Here is a 22,715-nt window from a genome sequence, read left to right as displayed (position 1 = left end):
GCGTTCCTGAAGGTGACATGACCTCCATTTCTACACAGTAAGTTGTCCCCAAATATGTATTTCATAGGAAAGCCTGTTAACTATGTATAGACATTGTATAATCTTAAATGAAAGGTAATTTGTCTCCCTAGTAGTTAATTGCATACAGACTATTGAATAAATCAGATTTAACTTCTGGTCTAAATATTTTCTTTTGTATTCCACTAGAATCTTGAGCTCAATGATGATACTGTTCTAAATGAGATAAAGTTAGCAGATAGTGAACGGTTTCAGATGCCCGACCTGTGTGCTGAAGAGCTTGCTGTTATCCTTGGAATCTGGTAAGTTAATGACTCACTTGGCTACTTTGAACACCTCATGTGTTGGTTCTCTTGTGTTGGGGGAATCTTTATTCAGGAGGTCCCAAGAGTTCTAGATGAACAGGTTATCTTGTAATGCATGTGAAGATCGAGAATCGTTGGGCAACCAATTAAAAGGCTGAAGATTAGGAGTTTCTGGAATCTCCCTTGAGTTGGTATACAAATTCTTCTCTTTCCTCCATAAGCAACATTTCTTTGGTTAGCCTTAGCTAGGACTAGACTCTTAATAAAGTATTTAGGATAGGTGAGACTGACTATTTTGAGGATATTTACCTTTCAAAGGATAGAATTATTTTTTAATATTATAGAACCTTATTTGTGGTGGAAATAGATTTTCCTTTTATTTTTATATTTTTTTCTATCCCCACAGCCATTAATCCCTATGAAGAGGTGACTTGGATGTTGTGGTTGGATGGGTTGGTTTGGAAAGGAGACACAGCGAAGGTGAATCTTACAGGTGGCAGACTGGTGAAACAGGGTGGCTAGCTTCTTCCTCTTCCCTTCGACTCTTGCCCTTCTCTGGCCTCCTGCTCAAGTTTGATTTTACCTGAAGGCCACATGCTATAACTTGCCCCGGTTTCTTATACTTCAGTATACCTGACTGCTTTTATGTAATGTAATCGTGGGAAGAATTCCTTAAAATATAGCAATCCTTCAGTAGTTTAGACTACCAGAGTGGGAAAAAGTAATTCCTTTTAAGTTAAATATGACTTTCAGGTATGCATAGTAATATATCCTAAACCTAAATCAGTAAATTATGGTAAAGAATGGCCTTATTCAGTGACTATGTCATAATTATTTGTAATGAGCCTGTAGCATTTCACTTTAGCTGTATACTTTATGCAGTGAATTAAAGACTGGAATTTTATATGTGAGAGGTGAATGTTGATCTATTTTGGATGAGGTTCTTCTCTTGGACAGACTTTTACGCTCCTGTTTACTCATCACAGTCTTAGAACGGAAAGAGCCTTAGCGGTTAATTGGATCATTTTGCCAACTGACACGTAATTCCCTTGTGCAGTTAAACTAGAAAAGTTTATGTATGTGTGTGTGTTGTGTGTGTTTTAAACAAAACGGTTTCATAATTCTTCCCTCATTCATTTATTTTTTCTTACCGACAATAAAAATAAGTTCATTTAAAAAGTAATATATAAATATTTTATGTTCATTATAAAATCTCCAGACAATATTGAAAATTACAAGGAACTGGTACTATTTTGTGGGTGGTATTTTTTTCATTCTTAGTATAAGTGACATTTACAAAATAATTTATATAATATATAAATATAAGTGTATAGAGTAATAATAAAATGAACCTACCAACCAATTTAAGAACTAGAAGATTACAAATATCATTAGCCCAATCTGCGTGCTTCTTGCCCATCTCCTCCTGCCTCTCTTCAGAACGACGCCGCCATCCCAGATTTTGTTTGTCATTTTCTTGCCTTTTCAAAAAATGTATTTACTCACATTTTTATACCTCTAAAGTCAATTGCTTCATTTTGTTTCTTTGAGCTTTATCTTACTGTATGTAGTCTTTTGTGATTCGCTTTTTTCTCTCATTATTGTGTTTGTATGATTCATTCATGTTTTATGTGTAGCTGCAATTTACTTTGCAGTATAGCAGTCCTTTGGATGAACATTTCTCAATTTATAGTCTCCTTTGGACATTGGAATGTTAACAGATTTTTCCTATTACACACAATATTACTATGGATTTTTGCGTGCCTAATTCCTGATATACCCATTCAAGAATTTCTCTGGGCTCTAGTACCTAGGATGGAATTACTGAGTTCGGGTTATATGAATGTTCACTTTACAAGATAGTACTAATTGTTTTCCAGAATTACGATACCAAATCATACTTGAACCAGCAGGATCTAAGAAGTCACATTGTTTTGCCTCAGGCAAAATTAAGACATCATCAAATGATTATAATAATATTTTAATTTTTTGGCATGAATTTAATAAATAGGAGTTGATGTTATATTAATTCTTTTCATTTTCTTTGCAGAATGGCACAGATGGATTTCTTTTTTCCCAGTAAAATAAATTTTGTTGATATTTAGTACGCCAGCCACATTTTTGTGAGCGTTCTATTACTTTCGTACTTACTTTGGCAAACTCATATCTCTATTTGTACAGAATACAATAATGTTAAAATATGTGCTTTCAAATATGTAAAATAAATTTACTTTGCCTTTTAAAAATTATATTTCATTAGATACAAACATGCGTTTTAGAAGTAATTTGCTTTTTTTTTTTAATTTAAAGCACAAATTTCCAAAAGAGTAACCCGGTGCATAAATTAACTGCAGAGGAGCTGCTGGCATTTATATCGGTAAGTAATGTCTCTATTCTTTCCATTTTCATTGTTTTTCCTTGTAAATTATTTTGCCTCTGATATATTCTTGCCTCAGATTGCTCATATGGAAACACTGCCACTTAAGGACATTAAGGGAACAAAAACTCATCATTGTAGTTTCCAAACTGCATCCATTTTGCTGCTGATTTAAACAATAAATATTTTTCTTCATACTGCTGGAGTTTGAGGGTAGTGACCAAATATTTCTTGTTCACTGTTCCCAGGGCATCGCACATAATAGGTGCACGGACATGATGAGTACAGGACTTCAGGGAGCCAGGAGCAGAACCAGGAGAGCATGTGTTACAGAGGCTGAGGATGGAGGCGGTGCCACGAGCATGAGGGTTGCTTGTTAGCATTCAGCAACACAGAGTAGTCAGAAAAGGCTGTGGGCTTTGATGATTGGGGGTGCATTACTTACCTCTAGGACAGTTTCATTACAGAGAATTAAGGAGGGAATGGGGTATAAAAATAAAGTTGATACAGGTCACCGTTGGCGAAGAAGGGTAGCAAAAAGGAGAGTAATAGATGTTTGAGGATTCGAGATCAAAGAAGGCTTTTCAAGAAGAGAAAAGTCACAGAGCAAGGAATCAGTATCTTTAGCTTTATGGAGAAAAAGAAGATATACATATCTTTAATGAACAGAAGTTGGTTAAGATACATCATTTTTTTGAAAGCATTTTTATAGCATGGTTAGGAATCAAGTTAGAATTCTGATGTTTTCTTTATTATTTTTCAGATAAGGTAAAAATAAAATATTTTTATCTGGTGGAAAGAAAAGCTTACTTTGTACTGTAGTATACATTTTGAAAGTTACTGTTTTCTACATATCATTTTGGAACTGGTTGGATGTTAATCATTTGAGTACTTGGTGCCTATTTTATTTTCCCACTTAGAAATCTTTGGTGTTTATCATTATAGCATATCTGCGTTTAGCTTACTATGTAGAAATGTCCCTATTTATTCATAACATATGCTATCAGGAATTTGACATAAAATATTACACACATTTAAAATATATACATATTAAAAAATTATTATGCACCTCCCATTTATTCATGCATTTCAGTATCTATTGAATACTTAATATATACCAGGCATTGTGCTATTGGTCATTGGGGATACAGCAGTAAACATTCTTTTTGCTCTTGGAGTTTTCATCAATTTATATTCCTGTGGGGGAAATACAGAGCAGACAAAGAAAGCAATAGATGTTTAATAGATGTTTAATGGAGGTGAGCAGGGGAAATATAAAGCAGGCTAAGAGAATAACAATGGGATGAGAATGGCTGTTTTAGGCAAGGTGGGGGGAAGATCTCAGTGGGAAGGTGACACTGAACTCAGGTCTGCATGAAATGAGGCACAGGGGAGGATGCGGGGGTCTGGAATGGTAGTGAGCTTACGTCAGCGTAGGGAAGTACAGAGCTGGAGGGGACAAGTGTCTAGATGATAAATGAAGGCTAGGACACTTAGGTCTTTTTGATGACTGAGGTAAACAGGATGTAGCACATGGCAGGAAATGTTCCTGCTGGCCTCTCCTGGGGGGACAGTCAATAGTAACATCTTGGGACTGGTCTCATAAGTGCTGTATTGTGGGATATATGTATTATCCACATTATCTTGAAAAGACACTAAAATACTCTATTTATATTCAAACAGTTTTTTTTTTTTTTTAACTTTTCTTGTGGATGGGGGTATATATCTTCCTTTTTTAAACCTTTCTTATCCTACTTCTTTTCTATTTTTAAATTTATTTTATCGTTTTTTTTCCTCCATATTGTGAAGTACTTCTGAAGTAATTGACTCTGATAACTTCTGGTGGTCGTTAATGCATCCCTCCTCACTTGCAGTGAAGATCATAAATCCAAATTTCATACTTTCCCCCCAAGGGCTTTACAGTGCATAAGTTTTTTGCTCTCTCCCCTGCAGCTCTTCCAAATCAGAACTGACCTCGGGACTGATGTCCTTTTGGAGGAGAGATGTTTGATTGCGGTGCTTCATGGTGCTAGACCTAACTCTTCTAATGAGAAAAGTTTGTTAATCCCAGGGAGATCTTTAATTGCTGAGTAGTAGGGCAAGGAACTTAAATGTGAGGAGAGCTTTTATGAGCCCTGTGCCTACTTTGTGTTCTACAGCACCCATTTTTTTTTTTTAATCCCAGAGGAACCATACAGAATACACCAGAAAAACCCAAACCAGCCCTTGTCAACTCTTCCTTCATCATCTGTCCTCCTCTTATCCCTTCCTTGTGCATGATACTGAATCAGAAAATAAGATGGATTAGAAAGTGGCCCCTGGTGTTAATGAAAAATTTCACTGAAATTTGTATCTTGTGTAACTATATATCCTGTATGAAAGTATCATTTATTTATAACCTGCATAACTCCAAAAGAGTATTTGAGGCAAGAGGGAACACTTTTAGGTACCACCCCACTTCTGAACTCTTGAACTTTTGTCTGTGCTCCTCTTTTAACAAGAATCACATTTGGACTTATAACTATTTATGTATATGTCTTATCTTCCCTTCAAGACCGTAAACTCCCAGTTTTAAGGACTGGCTCTGTTCTTCTCGGAGTCTTCTACAAGGCCTGGTACAGTGCTTCAATGCTTTATTCATAGTCGTTGCTCAATAAATTATGCACAATAGGAGTGAAATGAAATACACTAGAACCCTGGAACAGGATGTGTGTCTGTCCCACAGCTTAGTGCGCATCGCTCCACTTAGTTCCATAATTTAGTAGGTCCACTTTAATGTGGTGTACCACTAGTGGATCCTTACCTAGTGGTAAGGACAAGCACTGGTTTCATCTTTCTCTTCTGTAAAATGGGGAAGGAGTGGTGTGCCCCTCCTTCAGCGCGGAAGACTTGTTTTGAGGATCACATTACAGAATGCACATGAAAGTACTTCAGAGAAGGTAGAAGCCGGTGCACGCCTAGCATTCAGGGTCACTGGTTTGTGGGCGAGCGGTCCAGTTTTCAAGGACTAGGATTTTTTAGGTGGGTAAGACCTGTTTGGAATTGGCTATAGATGTGGGAGAGAAGGAACGAAGAGGAAAGCAGCAGCATGCTCTGTCTTGCTGAGCATCCATTCCCTGCTCTGGCCTGGGACTGAGGTTGTGAACTATTGAGGCTATGAGGTGTCTTCCTTTGCTGATAGAAGAGCAAGTACAATAGAAGTCTTAATATTCTTACCAGAAGATCGTAAGGACTTAAAGGGATAGGGACCATAATTATTGGGCATTTGGTAGTTCTTGAATAAACAAATGAATGGCTTATTGGTCATGAATTTCATTTAGTTTTAATGAACTGTCCTAAAGTTTACTAAAACAATGGTAAAATCTTTTTTGAAGTTTTTGCCAGTATTTTTATGTTGGTGCAGCATGTTGAAATATATGTGAGATATGTTGGGAAAATGTTTTAATTCAGCAATATCAGAAGCTTGTCCTAAAAGGAACACTTTACTTTTTTTAAGGTTGTCATTAAGTAGTGCTATTTCTGAGATATGATATCTGCACATTTCAGGAAAACTGAATGAGTCATTGTAAAAATAACCCATATTGTTTTAGAGAGCCTTTATGTTATATCGGCCTGATAATTTAAAATTAGCCATTTTATCTACGTTATTTCCTTTCAGATGAGCCAAGTCAGTGACATTTAGTAATGCTTTTAATTTCCTTTCATTGTTGAAAAGGGGAACAATTTGGTTAAATCAGACAGGTGTTTCAGTTTTAATTGGCAAAAGTTTTGCTCAAGTGTGAATTGATATTGGCAGCCTGCCTTATGACTGTCTGCCTGAAACCCCAAGGTCTGTATAAATGAAAAGAAGAAAAAGGCCTTTGGAAGTTATACATTATATTGTATGGATTTTCTATTTCTGCTATTAATTTTAAAGTTATTTAATAAATACTTAGTCGTGAACATAAAATAGTTTGCTAACCATTTTTACAAGTTAAAATGACACCTATTTTTCTTTTAGGGCATACTTCTTAATTTGAATTTTTTAAAGATAGGTGATATAATTTTGTTAGACAGCCATGATTCTTCTAATAGTGTTGGCATTAAGTAGGGTAGCTCAGGATTTTCCTTTTCTTTCTGATTTGAATACTTGTCTCCCAAATGTTACTCTGTGCATTTTAATTTAATAGGCATTCATTCATTGGTAATGAATCTCGTAGCTATCTCTGAGTTATAACTTGGTAACTTTTAAAGAAGGAGATGGGTGTATTTTGTGGCTCATATCAGTATATTTTACTTCTTGTATCAGTTTTTAGGTTAACTGTTAGAAAGCAGAGACTTAATAAATATTTTTTGACTGGAGTTAAACTGAATTTCTTATATATATCCTATTTCAGAAATAGGGTAATAGGATTTGTGGGATCTTACAAGGTTCTGTTCTTACACCATCTACTTTGGTAACGGCTCCTTCTTTCTTCACAGTTAACTGTGGCTTGAGGTTAATGCTTACTTGTGGGTTTACTTTTAGTCATGTTGAAGTAACTGGTACTGGATTTGAACTCTCATTGTAAACAACTACAAAACTGGACAAACTATATGAAACAGCAATATATGAAAAGGATAATAAGTCATGACCAAACAGTGTTAATCTCAGCAATGCAAAATTAGTTTAATATGAAACAATCAATGTAATTCACCTTATTAGTATAGCAAAGAAAAAAAGCCACAGAATTATCTCAATAGGAATAGAAAATCAGTTGAAAAAAATTCAACAGACTTTTATTACAAAAACAGTAAACTAGGAATAGGAGGGATTATCAACCTGATAAAAGTCATCTGTGAAAAATCTGTAGTTAAAATCATTATTGATGAAAAATAATCTTCCTTCCCCAAAATCAGGAAAAGACACTTCTATTCTTCATTGAACTAGAAATCCCAGCTAGTGCAATAAGAAGGTTCAAAACATATGCAAATTGGAAAGGAAAATATAAAACCATCATTATGCATAGACAACACAAGAATTGACATGAAAGCTACTAGAACTAATGAACAAGGTTTGAGAATACAAGCTCAATATAAAAAAGTTGGTTGTGTTTATATGTTACTAGCAATGAATAATTGGGAAACATTTGAAACCATTTATGATAGCATAAAATATCAAAAGTTTAGTGATAAATTTAACCGAAGTATGACATGTACACCAAAAATGACAAATAATGCTGAGAGAAATTAAAGAAGATATAAAATAATTAGAATGCTTAATATTGTTGAATTGACAGTGCTCCCAAATTGAGCTTTAAATTAAATCAAATAGCAATCAGAATCCCAGTAGGCATTTTTTTCTTTGCAGAAATTGATAAGCTGAATTTAAAATTTATTTGGAGGATTTCTACTCCTGTGAAGGTCTAGTAAGCTCTGATTGGAACCATCCTTCTGCAGATAAAAATTATAAACGATGGACAAAATACAAAAAACAACTACCTGGTGGCACTCAGGAATGACCAAATGCAGAACGATTCTGGAGATAATTTATTGCTTGGAAGAAGAGAATGGCATTGGATGATTTTCTTGTTTTTGTTGTTTCTATCCTGTTGTTAAATCTCAGTATTTAAATACAAGGCAGCTAAAACTCTGATAGTAATTTAACAGTTGGACAATTTGGGGCTACCAAGGCTGCTGGAATGTGAGACAAACAGTCATTTCATAAAGGAGAGAGTCACAGATGAAGATTCTTATATTTTGTGTATAAACTTTGTCTAAGTCTGTCTCACCCCTGAGCTACACATGTGCAGGGCATACTCTTAAGTAGCTCAGCTTAAGATAAAGGAACTCAGATGAAATTTGAGCAGCCACCCAAGAGACCGTGTTTAGTCAAACCAAGTTTGTGTTAAAATAGAAAAGCCCAACACTTTGGAGCAATATAACCAAAATTATACTCAACAGTAGAACATTGATGGTATGTAGGGTACCATTCAAAATTGCTCAGCGAATGAAGAAAATGTGAGCCATGCTCCAGAGTAAAGACAGTCAATGGAGACTGACTGTGACATGACTTAGATGTTGGAATTAGCAGACAACGATTAAAGGAAAAAAGCTTCTTTGATTATACTCAGCGACGTAAAGGAAAAATGCTCATAAAAATCTCAAAGAGAGAAATTTGTAGAGAAAGATAGAAACTATAAAAAAGAACCACATAGAAATCTTATAAGTGAACATGGAATATGTGAAATGAAAGTTCTCTGGATGAGATTAATTATTGAATGGAGATGACACAAGAGAGCATTAGAGAATTTGAAGATAGATCAATAGAAACTATCCAGTTTGAAGAATAGAGACAAAAAAAGATAAAAATAATGAACAAGGCCTCGTGGATATGTGGGACAGTATCAGAAGGCCCAATACACATATAATTGGAGTGCCTGAAGGAGAGAAAATAGGGCAGGAAAACATATTTGAAGAAATAATGGCTAAAACTTTCCCAAAATGTATGAAAGTCATATATAGGCATACGTCAGACCACGGCAGTCAAGCAAGTATCTCAATAAAGTGAGTCATAATCTCTTTGCTGGTGGAGGGTCTTGCCTTCAATTTGTAAAAAACAGAACACATGTGAAGTGCAGTGAAGCAAAGTGCAATAAAAGGAAGTATGCACGTGTTTATGGATTCAAGAAGCACAGTGAGACCTGAGCAAGGTAAAACTAAGATAACTATGCCAACATATGTCATAATCAACCTGGTGAAGGTAAAACAGAGAAAATGTAATGATAAGAAACAAAAAAATGATATTAATGACTACAAATGTCTCCAACTTCTCATCAGGGCTATGGAGGGCAGAAACAGTGGAACAGTGTTTTTAAAGTGCTAAAAGAAAAATATATCAGCCCAGAATTCTATATTTAGTAAAAATATCTTTCAAGAATTATGGCCAAATGAAGACATTTTCAGATAAAAGAAAACTAAGAGAATTTACTTTCAGCAGACCTATACTGTGTACTATAAAAATGCTAATGATTCTTTAGGCTGAAGTGAAATAATCCATATAGAAGCTCAATGTTTTATATAAAGAGCATCTGAAATGGTAAAATACTGGATAAATATAAAAGAGCATCATTTTCCTCACAGTTTCTTTAAAATACATCTTTCTGTACGTGGCCTTTTCACGAGCACGTGGTGTATTTAGTAGACCATGTGCTGGGCAGGTAAAACAAGCCTCAGTGAGTAAAATAACATCATAAGAAGTATACTCTGTTTCTACAAAAGAATTAAATTTGACACAAATAACTATTAGTATCTAGAAAAACTCCAAATATTTAGAAATCAAATAATTAACGTATTTAATCTATGGATCAATGAAGAAATCACAAAATAAATTTATGTATAAAAGTCAATTATTACCTAAATCATTGACTCAATGTTACAACAATTTTCTCATGGTTCCTTAAAGTAAAATTATTGCAACATTAGGGTAATGAGCAATTTTTAACTAGGACACTAAATGCATGACCCATAAAAGAAAATTTGACTTAATTAAAATTAAAACCTCCCACTCTTTAAAAGACATCATTAAGAAAATGAAAAGACAGACTGGGAGAAAATGTTCACAGTATATATATCTTGTAAAGGACTCGTATCCAGAATAAAGTAATAATAATTATAGGACAAACAAACCAATTATAAATGAACCAATGATTTGAACAGACACTTTACCAAAGATCTATGAATGACCAATAAGAGCATGAAAAATGCTTAGTATCATTAGTCATTGGGAAAATACAAATTAAAACCACAGGAAGACACCACTATATACCACTTAAAAGATTTGTAATACCGTGTGGGGTAGTTGGAACTCTCATACATTGTAAATGAAATGTAATGTTAAATGGTACAACCCCTTTGGAATGCAGCTTGGCACTTTCTCACACAGTTAATCATCAATTCCACCTCTAGGTATTTATCTATGAGGAATGAAAGTATATGTCCCCACAAAGACTCATACACAAATGTTCATAGCTGTTTAGTCCATAATAGCTTAAAACTGGAAACAACCCAAATGTCCATCAACAAGTGAATGATAAACTGCCTTATGTTGATCTAAAGAAATAATTCTCAACAATAAAAATAAATGAAGTACTTGATACATGCAACATGATTTTGAGTTAAAAAAGCCAGACTATATGATTCCATTTAGTTGGAATTCTAGAATAGGCAAAACTAAATCTTAATAATAGAAAGTAGGTCACGGATTCATTGCAGAGAGGTGCAAGGGATTTTTGGGTTGATGGAAGTTTTGTATATCTTGACTTCATGGTAATTACATAGGTGTATACATTTTTCAAAAACAGATCAAATGCTACAGTAAATGGTTTTAATATTTTTATATCCATCTTATATTTCAATAAAGTCACTAAGAGTAACCTAAAGGGGGAAATGCATATGTGTTATTTAGGGCTATAATATTTAAGATTGATTAATTTATCAAAATAGATTTCGGTTTCAGTATAGATAAGTCCTTGTCATCAGCTTGAGAAATACAACACAAAATACTCAACTACCTGATATGTTAAGTGAGGAAATGTAGAAGGAGAACAAATTCCTAGTAGAAAATTGCTCAGTGTTCACATTGAGTATGAAGCACGCTTTGTTTTTAAGGCCAAATTAGGCTAGTTTTTTCAAAATAATTTTGGAAACTTGTGTTTAAAAGAAACCCCATATGGAAGTGGAGGAATATACTGAACCGAGCTCTAGTTGGGGTTACTCTTGACCCTCAGCATCTAACACAGGTTGTCGATAATCAAATGTTTGTTGAATTGAATTTTTTCCCCTCATATTTAAGAATCAACATACACAACAGAGGGAAGCTAGGATGAATGTAAAATCTTAAGAGGTCATAGGGCAGAAAACTTGTGTATACAATAGCATAAGTAATTGACATCTAAAAGAAAGCGAGGTATTAATATATGATTTCAAGCAACTTCTGTTAATGGATATAAAAATAGTAGAATTTAATTATTTTAAATCTGTAAATGCCATTTTTAGTAGAATCTGTATCAGGCCTGGAGATTAAACTATTGGTTGTGTGGCAAAACGTTATTACTTGGGTGAAAGAAAGGTACACACAGGAATTCTTTGTATTAGTCTTGCAAGTTTTCTGAAAGAGAAAATAACTTTGAAAATGAAAAGTTAAAGGAAAAAAACCACTGGCACAAAACTATACAGAAAATGAGCAAAGGCTATCATTGCTTATGACTAGATAACTGTTCTTATTTTGGGTTGAAGATATAACTGGGCTGTCTGGGACATACTCAGTCAACCATTATACATCTGTCAATCTGTCTATGTCCCTTACTGGGTTTCAACCTTGTGTCTTGCCCCATATTGTCTTTAGTAGCAAAAAAAATAGGGAGGAGTTATGCAATAAACCTAAAGACATAGATTAAAATGAAAGAAAGAGAGGGGGGCGGTAGAGGGAGTCAAAAGGGTCTAATATGTGGTGACAGAAAGAAATCTAACTATGGGTGGTGAACACACAGTGCAATATATATATGCCTTACTGTTAAATCGTACACCTGAAACTTACTGGATTTTGTTAACCAATGTCACCATAAAAAAAATTTTTTTTTTAATCTAAAAATGGGTGGAATTGGGGAGCAGGAATTAAAGAGGGGAAAAAATATCTAAAAATGATTTTGTGCAATAGCAAGATCATCTAAATATTACTTATTAAACCATTTTATAGAATAAGCAGTACTGATTTCATTGCATACATTTGACTTTTAAAGTGAATCTTATTATCATTCATTAGGCTGGTGAGAAGCAGAATCAGTGATGACAGAGAGCATTAGTATAAGGTAAAGTAAAAAAACCTTAAAGTAAAGCCCTTTAGTGCGGCTTACGTTTCCCAGATAGGAGAAATATATGGTACTTACAGCTGGAATGGTAATACATTTGATATTAAGACATCTTATTCAAACTCATGGCTTTGTGCTTCTGCTTTTGGCCATCATCAAAGCTAAAGCTCTTAGGCTTTTTGACATTATGAATCAATATGATGTTAAAAGATGAAAAATTCAGTTTGAAAATAATTTATACATTTTAAATAGGTCTGCTTTTCATGACTGTGTGCAGGGTGCATCTGGTAGTGGCTGATGAACTGGCGTCTCCGGAATGCAGATCTCTTTTTTGAGGCAGCCAAATGACCAACAGCTTGATCTCTCTGGTGTCTGCTTTCTGTATGAAAGTTTGCAGAGCGAAGAAGAGAGCTTTGAAAACGTTGTAATAGCAGGAGATCCAGAATCTCAGGATTTGCCAAGCTTGCTACCAGATATGGTAGAAGAAATAAAGGTATAAAATATAAGACTTGCCTTCATGGAATTTTTAATTTAGCCAAGATCAGATAAACTTATGAAAATGTAATTAGCAATACAAGGCAGTTTAAACTACAAATTGATAGCACAGATAAATAAATCCCCTAACTGCCCAGAAAATAAGAACATATTTAGGACAGAGCAGTCAAAGAAGGCTTTGTTCACTAAGTGGGGGTTCGAGTCGGGCCTTGAAAGACAGCTGGGATTTAGATGGAGTGATAGTATGAGCAAAGGCAAGGAGATGGGAAGGACCGAGCTGTACTGGGTTTGTTTAGCTGTGCTGGAAGATTTGTTTAGGGCAATAGTAAAGCTTGGGGAAAATAGATTTGAGGCAGATTTTAAATTGTCTACAGAGCAAGGAAGGATAGGGAATTTGGCCTGCTGTTCTACTTCACAGGGAATAATTTATAGACTAAATTTGGAATTTAAACTTATTGTCATTTGGTATTGATTTTAACAGCAAATGCTCTTTTAAATAGATCACCATGAAGGGAGAATGATTCTGCTCTTTATAGTGTGTCTTTGTTCCTTGCTTCGTAAGGTCAGCTTGACTTGGGTGGGCATCTCCCGATTTATGTGTGAAAAGCAGCTATCTGAAAGCTCCTTTGTGTTTAAAGGGACAGACTGGCTGGCTGTCATATCCAGGATCCAGGTGACCTCTAGAAAGACATTATTTGAAAAGTGCAGTGATGAGAATGAAAAGGAAATTTGTTTTTAATAAAAACAACATTCCAGATCCTCCTCTTTGATGGTGTTCAGAAATTTTTTTTGCTACTTTTCTGGGAATGCGACTTGTGTTGGATATAGTCAGAAATTGTTAGCCAGATAAAATAATACCTGTGTGTATAGTGTGTCATAGTATTAAAATTTACTTTTTAGTGTGAGGTAGGGTGTTATTTACTGACTTTTTCGTTTTAAGCAGTTAACAGTTTAAGATTTTAGCTTATTACAGTTCCTTTTTTTAGTATGAATCCTAGTGTCAGCTCAGGTGGCGTATCTTAGAGTGATAAGCACCTCCTATGCCATGCAGAGCAGACTTCCTGTAGCTCTCAAAATATCTTACACTGCTTATCAGCAACTGCTGAAGTGGATTGATTCTTTAACTGAAGAAACATTGTAACTATAAATAAAAGAGATATTACTAGAGTTTATCTCAGCGTTCACAATAATAATAGAAATATTAAAGGGTATTCACCTTTCATAGAATTTGGTCAGTGAGATTTGAGGAATGAACGAAATTTTCTTAAAACAGCCGCCTAAGTGTTATCACTCTCATGAGGTGGTTTCTGGTCTCTGCCCTGATACGGTGGGAATTCCATCGCCAGCGACACAGTGTTCTTTAGCATTGTCCTGATTCTCAAAGTGCTGCTAGTTGAACATACCAAATTTCTTAAACGTCTGTTTTTTACTGGGTTTTTAGCCATATGCATAATTTAGTGAGCTGATAGTTTATCAAACTACTTTTGTTAATAAATCCCAGGTAAAAATAAATGGACTTAAAAATGTAGCATTTGTAACTGTCTACTGATATGCGGTACCTAGAGTAGTCAGATTCATAGAGGCACAGAGTAGCATGGTGGTTGCAGGGGACTGGGGTGGGGGTGATGTGTGCTTCAAATGGTTAAGATAGTACATTTTATGTTATATGTATTTCACCTCAATTAAAAGAAATTAAAAAGGGGAAAAGGGATAACACCTGCAATAATGCCGAACAACATCAAATTCTCAGGAATAAATCTATCAAAAGATCTATAAGACCACCATACTAAAATCTATGAAACATTATTAAGAGAAATTAATGAAGAACTAAATATGGGATATGCTATGTTCATGGAGAACTAAATATTTTAAAATTTCAAGTCTTCTCAAATTAACCTACATAACGCAGTCCCTAACAAAATCCCAACAGTTTGATTTTTTTTTATTTTAATTTTTTTTTAGGTGAGGCAACCCTTGGTTGACCTCAAAGATTGCAAGGACCTTGTTAGTTTACAATCCCTTATTTTTTATTTTTTTATGCCTACAGTACCTGGTCTTCCTAGGTAGTCTCCCATCCAAGTACTAACCAGGCCCGACTGTGCTTAGCTTCCTAGATCAGACGGGATCGGGCTTGTTCAGGGTGGCGTGGCTGTAGACAAGTTTGATTTTTTTGGTTGTTGTTGCTGTTGTTTTTTGGTTTTGTGGAACTCAAGCTGACTTTAAAGTTCATATAGAAATACCAAGGGCTAAGAATAGCTATGGCAGTGTTGAAGAAGAGCTGGAGTACTTATACTGCCAGACAGCAAGCCTTATTATGAAACTTTATCACTTAAGACAGTCCTCAGCATATGGTGGTCCTTGGACTGGCAGCAAGAGCATCACCTGGGAGCTCGTGAGAAATGGAATTTCTCTGGCTCCACCTCAGTCCTTACTGAATCAGAATCTCTGGGGCTGGGGCCAAGGAGGGAGCATTTTAACAATCTCTGTAGGTTATTCTCATGTACTTAAAGTTTGAGAAATACTGAATTAAGACATTTTGACATAAGAAACTACAAACCAATCACAGTTCATCTGATTTATGACAAAGTTAGCATTACAGTATGATGAGGATGAGGTAAGCTTTTCAATAAATGGTACTAGATGATTTATATCCATATGGAAGAAAACTATCTTAACCCCTATATCATACTATATGTGCAGAAATCAATTCCAGATTGAATATGTAAAAGCGAAAAGCAAAACTATAAAGCTTTTAGAGGAAAAATATAGGAGAACATCTTTAAGACCTAAGACAAACAGGAAAATAAAGCTCTAACCGTAAAACAAAAAAAATGATAAACTGGATTATATTAATATTAAACACTCTTTCTATCTTGCCAGCACATAGAATATGTTATATAAGTGTTTGTCAAGTAAGAATAAGTAAATAATATATTACCTTCAACAAAATGGCAGAGGTCTTGTATCCAGAAACTATAAATACTTACAAATTATCAAGAAAAATTCTGAAAACTCCATAGAAAATAAGAGGCAAAAGGACTTCAATGGGACTTAATAAAATGGTCATTAACATATTAAAAGGTACTTAACTTTATTAGTCACGAGAGAAATGCAAATCTGAACTATAAAGGAATACTGCTACATACCCATCAGAATGGGTAACATGCAAAAAATAGACAAGATTGAATGTTGTAAGGATGTTAAGCAGTGAGAACTCTCTCATGTTTCTGATAAAAGAGTGTGAACTAGAGTAGTAACCTTTTAGAAGTTTGGCAGTATCTATGAAAGCTAAATATGTTCATATTCTATGACCTAACATTTTCACTCGTAAGTATATACCCAACAGAAATATTTGTATATGTTCACCTAAAAAACATGTCTTAGAATGTGCAGAACACATTTATAATAGCCCCAAACTGGAAACTGCCTAAATGCCCATTAGCAGTATAATGGTTAAATTGTATATTTTTGCAATGGAATATTATGGAGCAAAAAAATGAACTTTCTACAATTGTACGAATAAATCTTTGAAACATAATGTTGAGCAGAAGAAGCCAGATACAAAAAAAGAGTACTCTATGATTACATTTGTATAAAGTAGGAAAGCATGCACACTGATCTTTGGTGTTAGAAGTCAAGTTAGTGGTTACTCTTTGCAGAAAGCAGGGGAATGGTGAAGACAGAGAACAAGCTGGACAATGGGATGCTGGTAATGGTGATCTGGGTGCTGGTTACATAGATCTTCTCAGTTTGTGAAAATTCATTGTATTTGTGTGTACGTATATATGTGTGTGTGTGTATATATATGTATATATTTATAATGCTTTAATAAAAAGAAAATCAGATCTAGTAGCCATTTCTATGCCACATGAGACTGAAAAATCTGTGGAAAGAGTCATATAAGACATTCATATTCATTGTCAGATAAATTACAATGGTCATTCTTTCATTATTCTAAAAGAACAGTATCTTTAAGAAAAGGAATGTTAATAAAGCACTTTTCTCAGCACATTTAAACCAAACTAGAATTTCTTATATAAAACTAAATAATTTCTTTCAGACTGTTAATGAATTTGTTCCAGTTTCTTGTATGAATGTATTAAGTTTAAGTGTTGGACTGTATCTTTCATATAGTCTAGGTGAAGGCAGACCATGAACCCCCAAACTTATCATCTCAGCTAATTCTTCGCTCAAGAATTGATAGGCTCAAAGAAATAAATCTTTGAGCCTATCATCTTTGAGATTTATTTCTTTGAGCCTATCAATACTAGAAAGCATCAAGATTCAGGATGACCAATTATTTCTACATGAAAAAAAAGTGACAATGTCTTGCAAAAAGTACAGAATTGTCGATCACAGCTTATTCACACAGCAGATTTTTGCCATGTATCTAGGTGATTTTGTGGTTTTGTTTATCTTCTCAAAGAAAAAGAAATGTAATGGTTATGGATGTAAGGAGTTTTCTACAATAGAGATAAAAGAGTATGCTGTAATAATGGGCAACCAGTTTTTTCAAGTTACTGCTGTCTGAACATTTCACCAAATACCAGGATGGAGCTGCCAGATACCCTGAAGTTTACAAGGACATAGTTTAATCATAGTGGGACATTATTTGGGTTTATGTCACTTGGGAAAAATTCTAATAAATTGATTATTTGTGCAAGTCAAGAGCTTATTGTTGTGCACAACTGCTGTTTGCCACTGCATATAGCTAGCTAGTGTTAGCATTTTAGACTTTAAGATAACTAACATCAATGGTTTTTCATGTCTGAGTCGCCAAGCTGGGCACTGGCAGGTTGAACACTGCTATAAACCTTAGGTGGAATGGTCACAGTTGACTTGTGCTTGGGTAATTTGCCTTCTAAGGCAGTTGGCAGGGCAGAGGGTGATGGTGAGAAAATCTTGGTTAAGAACCACTGTTGTGGAGGCTTTTGCAATTGAGTAGTTACTGTATTTCCCCAGAAATTAACTCCCCAGTTATCAGCCTTTTAGTAATTTCTGTTATTTAGGACCAGACCAGAATAAAATATTCAGAAATTTACAAGAGTATCTTTTGAGAAATGAGTGAATTTTTTGGAAGCAAATTATAAATTATAAGTATTAGCAACATGTAATATTTTATATCTTCATAAAAATATATTCTTCGGGGGAAATAGAAGATGAAATGATTAAAAATAAGGTGTTCACTCTAGTTTTTTATGTTCTGTTTTCTGTTCTAAGTCTTTAGCAACACTGAGCTCAAATTGAATGTAAGATTACTCTGTCTTTTTAAGGACTTTGTCAGTGATGATTTTTTAAATATATATGTTATTTTTTTATTGTAAAATATGCATACCATAAAATTTACCAATTGACAGTTTTTGAGTGTTCAGGTCAGTGGCATTAAGCACATTCACACTGTCGTGCAGTCATTGCCACCATCCATCTCCAGAACCTTTTTATCGTCCCAAACTGTCCCTATTAAACAGTGACTCCTCATTCTCCCTCCCTGCCAGTCTCTGTTAACCACCATTCTACTGTCTGTCCCTATGAGTTTCCCTATTCTAGGCAACTCATATAAGTGGACTCTCAAAATATTTGTCCTTTTGTGTCTGGCTTATTTCACTTAGCATAATGTCTTCAAGATTCATCCACATGTATCAGAACCTCCTTCCTTTGTAAGGCTGAATAATATAGCAAACTGGATGCAGCGATAGAGAATCACTGGGGAGAAATGGCATCACTTAGGTTGGTGGTCGAGAAAGGCTCTCTGAGGAGATGGTGTTTAAGCTGAGATCTGAAGGGTGAGACAGAACCAGCAGGAGGCAGTGGGGTGGTCGTTCTCAGGTCCAGAATTGAATGGAATTAAGAGCAGTAACCCTTGTTGGGGACACGGTAGAGCCTCTGGAGCAACTCCACCCATCCATCTGGACAGATGACAACTTGAGTCCTCACCAGTGGGGCTGGCATGCTGCTTAGGTAGTTAGGTTGGTGTTCTCTCTGTTGGGTTTGCTTGCTGGACTGTTAGATTGGAAATTTTTTAAAAATAGAATTTCTTCCTAAGTCAGTAGGACATTATAGCATATACCCTGTTTGGTCTTTTTTTCTTTACCTAATTTCTCATATTATGATTGAGTCTTACCTTGTGAGCACCAATGTTTTATAAAATATATTAAATATAGCCTATCTGCAATTATTTACCCCCTTTCAGAAAGACTTTCCCAAGTCTTTGTACCTCCCAGCCAAATGCACATAAGATAAATGCATTCTTCAGTGATATCATTATCCAGTCAGTTTCTTTTTTAAAGCTTTTGAAGTGTCTATTTGCCAGATTGCATTTTACTTTTAGCGTTTAGTGAGAATGTTTTGCTTGACCTTCACATAAAAGTCTCAGGCAAACTCTGGTTCTCGTGCCAGCATAGAAAACAGTCTGACTTTGTTGTTTTACCGAGGACAATATCTCTCCTTTGGTGTGCAAACCTTCTGAAAGCTGTGGGAGATGGGAATGGCTCTTCCTGGTTACAGAGGAGAAAAGTGAGACTCTGGGAGGTCACTAACTGCCTAGGGTCACACAGCTGGGATTCTAATCAAGCTCTGCAGATTAGGAGACTTTTCCCATTGTTCTGTGGAGCCCTGTCCTCAGTGCTCTTCCATTTTGTTGTCATGAGGTTACAGGTGACAGTTCCTTTAATAAGGTGAAGAGAAAAAAGACATCGATGCCACCCACTGCAGGTAGTAGAATCAATTTGCAGATTTACTTAATGAAAAAAGTTTTTCCTTCGAAAATTCTCAAGATTATGTTTTACAACAAAATCTTCTGTCAAATAGTGTTACACATTTTAAAGAATACATTTTTTAATGTCTTCTATTTCATCATTTATGTCCTTGTACTACTATATATACCTATTTATGTTGGCAAATTCATTCTATTTGTAGATTTAAGTAATGGAGGCTAACAAGATAAGGTTAAGCACTAATCTCATAAACTGTATTTCAAGGAAATAAAGATATTTTAATTTGCAGAATTAGTTATAGAAGATTACATAATTGACATTGCATTAGAATATAAGTTCTATGAGGGCAGGAATCTTGTCTGTCTTGCTTGCCATACCGTCCCTGGGGCCTTGTGCCACTGCATCGTACTGAATACGTGCTCAAGTGCATTAATTAACAAACACACTTCAGTAAGACCCAGTTCTTTGGCTTCTCCTTCTCTTTCTCCCTTATTTGTGTATTCTTTGCTTATTCCTCTTTTTCCCACAATCCCTTTAATATAGCCATTTTCCAGAGTTCTTTACTGACTCCTTTTCTTGTGACTACTCCACTAGTATTTCCTGGGTAGTATCATCTACTTCCCGGAGGTAATCATATCTTAATTCGCAGTTTAAACGAACACAAGTTCATTTAGAGAAAGTGCTGAAAAGCAATATAAAGATGTTCTGGGGATCAAGAGACCAACCAAGTGTTTTAGCTTTTGCTACTAAAGAAGGTGTGACATTGACAAGTGATTTAACCCGTTGGTGCTTCATTTTCCTCTTCATCGTAAAGGAGTTGGCCTAGATTCAGAGTTGAACATTCAAATACAGGCACACCTCGGAGATACTGTGGGCTCCGCCCCAGACCACTGCGATAAAGTGAATCATAATCTTTTTGATGGTGGAGGGTCTTGCCTTCAATTTGTAAAAAAAACAGAACATTTGTGAAGCACAATAAAAAATGATATTCCTGTGCTCAACTCCCAGACAACAGGTTTGTTCTCCCTTTTCCCTTTCTTCGCCGTGTTCTGTACCAAAAGTTGTTGTTGCGATTGATCACCCAGAGTCAGTGTCGGATTCCAAATCATCAGCAAAGAGCTTAATTGTGTTCATACACCAAGCCGTCTCTGTTGTATCACAATACATTTTGCCCCTGTTTTCACTCTCCAAAAGCTTTCACTTTTCCTCACCACATTTGTGGTCGTGTTCACTGGTTTCCATTATATTCTCTGAACTGATGGCAGTTTTCTCTGGGGTTAGGATTCTGTATGTATGCGTTCAAGGCCAGTCTTTCTTAAGATGCCCCCTCAAGGAGAGGATTTTAAGTAAGTTGGAGATTCTTTACACTACCCAAGGCCAGAAAGCATTTGCATGTATTTTTAAATAGTTTTCTGTAATATAAATTTTAAAAAAGATCTTATGCCTTTAACTCTTAAGTGAACAGATACTTAATTTCTTGGACAATTCTGTATACTCAAATTTAAATTGCATTTGCATCTATGAATTAGGATGTTTTTTAAGTGAAAATTGTTTTCATGTGTGAATATGGGTTATTTTTAAAAATTTATTGCAAATTTGAGAAACTATTTATTTTTATGTAGTTTATTTTCTCATATATATATTGTAATCTGTGAACTGAAAAGATTTATTAGTTTATGGTATGACATATTCTGCTTTTTGTTTTGATTATCTGGGAAGATTCTGATTCATTCTTTAAGTGACTTATTCAATAAAATGAGTCAACTAGGTTAAGTAATGACTCTGCTCAAATGACCACATTCTTGATAAGAATATTTGCAAACACATGTTTTATTATTTTTCACCAAGATTTTCAAATCTGCCTTTAGCTGTATCCTGATGTTTTTGGAAGAATTAATTTTCTTCTCTTCAAAGTGAGATCACCCAGCTTATCCTTACTTTATGTCATTGTTATTTTATTCTGTTTTCTCTTCCATCAGTGTTTGCTTTCACAACCAAAGTTCTGGGCCATTCAGATATCAGCCTTGATCCTCCGGACAAAACTTGAGAGAGGAAGCACACGCCGAGTAGAGCGGGCAATGAGGCAGACACAGGTAGGAATTCATGTGGCAATTTTTGTTTTTCTTCCAGCTCTTTACTGCTCAGTAAGCATATGTGTATGTTATGACTCTAAAAGAATGAGATGGCTTTCATTTTACTCAAACACTTTGTTATTAGAGTATAGATTTTAAAATTTGACAGCTTGGCTTCAAAGCCCACTCTGCTTAGTAGCTCTGTGACCATGATATTGAACCTCTCTGAAGGAAGACTGTTCCTATACTCGTAACACTCCTGATACCAAATGTGAGATTCTTCTACACCAAGGAATTCCCTGCTTCCCCATGTGCATCTACAGGATGTCCTACAATTTTAATTTAGGGTACTTCTCACTGACTGCCTGTAAATCGAGGATCTTCATGACCCCCTCCTTGGGTTCGATAATTTGCTAGAATGGCTCACAGAACTCAGGGAAACACTTTACTATTACTGGTGTATTACAAAGGATATTATAAAGGATACAAATGAAGAGCCAATGAGGAGGTGCATAGGACAAGGTTCGAAGGGTCCTGAGTATAGGAACTTCTGTCCTTATGGAGTTTAAGGGTGACACCCCCCCAACACTTTGGTGCATTCACTAACCTGGCAGCACTCTGAACTCATTTGTTTTGAGGGTTTTTACGGAGGCCTCATTATGAAGACACGATTGATTAAATCATTGGCTGGTGGTGATTAACTCAATCCTCAGCCCTTTGCCCCTCCCTGGTGGTTGGGGATGGGGTTGAAAGTCCTCACTCTCTAACCATCAGTTTGGTTCCTCTGACAACCAGCCTCCATCCTCCAAGAGTCACCTCATTAGATAAACTCAGGTATAGTGAAAGGGTCTTATTATAAATAGAATAGATGCTCCTCTAACCCCTGTCACTCAGGAAGTTACATGTTT

General features: G+C 35.3%; 1 protein-coding gene and 1 pseudogene across 1 annotated transcript in view; one reads left to right on the top strand and one right to left on the bottom strand.

The window, feature by feature from the left end:
* TTC27 (tetratricopeptide repeat domain 27) overlaps nt 1–22,715 on the top strand; it is a 137,285-nt gene that overhangs the window by 38,972 nt on the left and 75,598 nt on the right. The window contains exons 8-10 of the mRNA XM_039887439.1: nt 208–320; nt 2,634–2,700; nt 21,715–21,828. Of these exons, the coding sequence (XP_039743373.1) occupies nt 208–320; nt 2,634–2,700; nt 21,715–21,828 (294 nt within the window). The remainder of the gene's footprint in view (nt 1–207; nt 321–2,633; nt 2,701–21,714; nt 21,829–22,715) is intronic.
* Nucleotides 15,061–15,179, bottom strand: LOC120622437 (uncharacterized; annotated as a pseudogene).

Source organism: Pteropus medius, unplaced genomic scaffold (genome assembly GCF_902729225.1).
Source record: "Pteropus medius unplaced genomic scaffold, Ma_sr-lr_union100, whole genome shotgun sequence".
In the NCBI taxonomy this organism is placed as follows: Eukaryota; Metazoa; Chordata; class Mammalia; order Chiroptera; family Pteropodidae; genus Pteropus; species Pteropus medius.
This window is presented reverse-complemented; position numbering and strand designations above follow the sequence as displayed.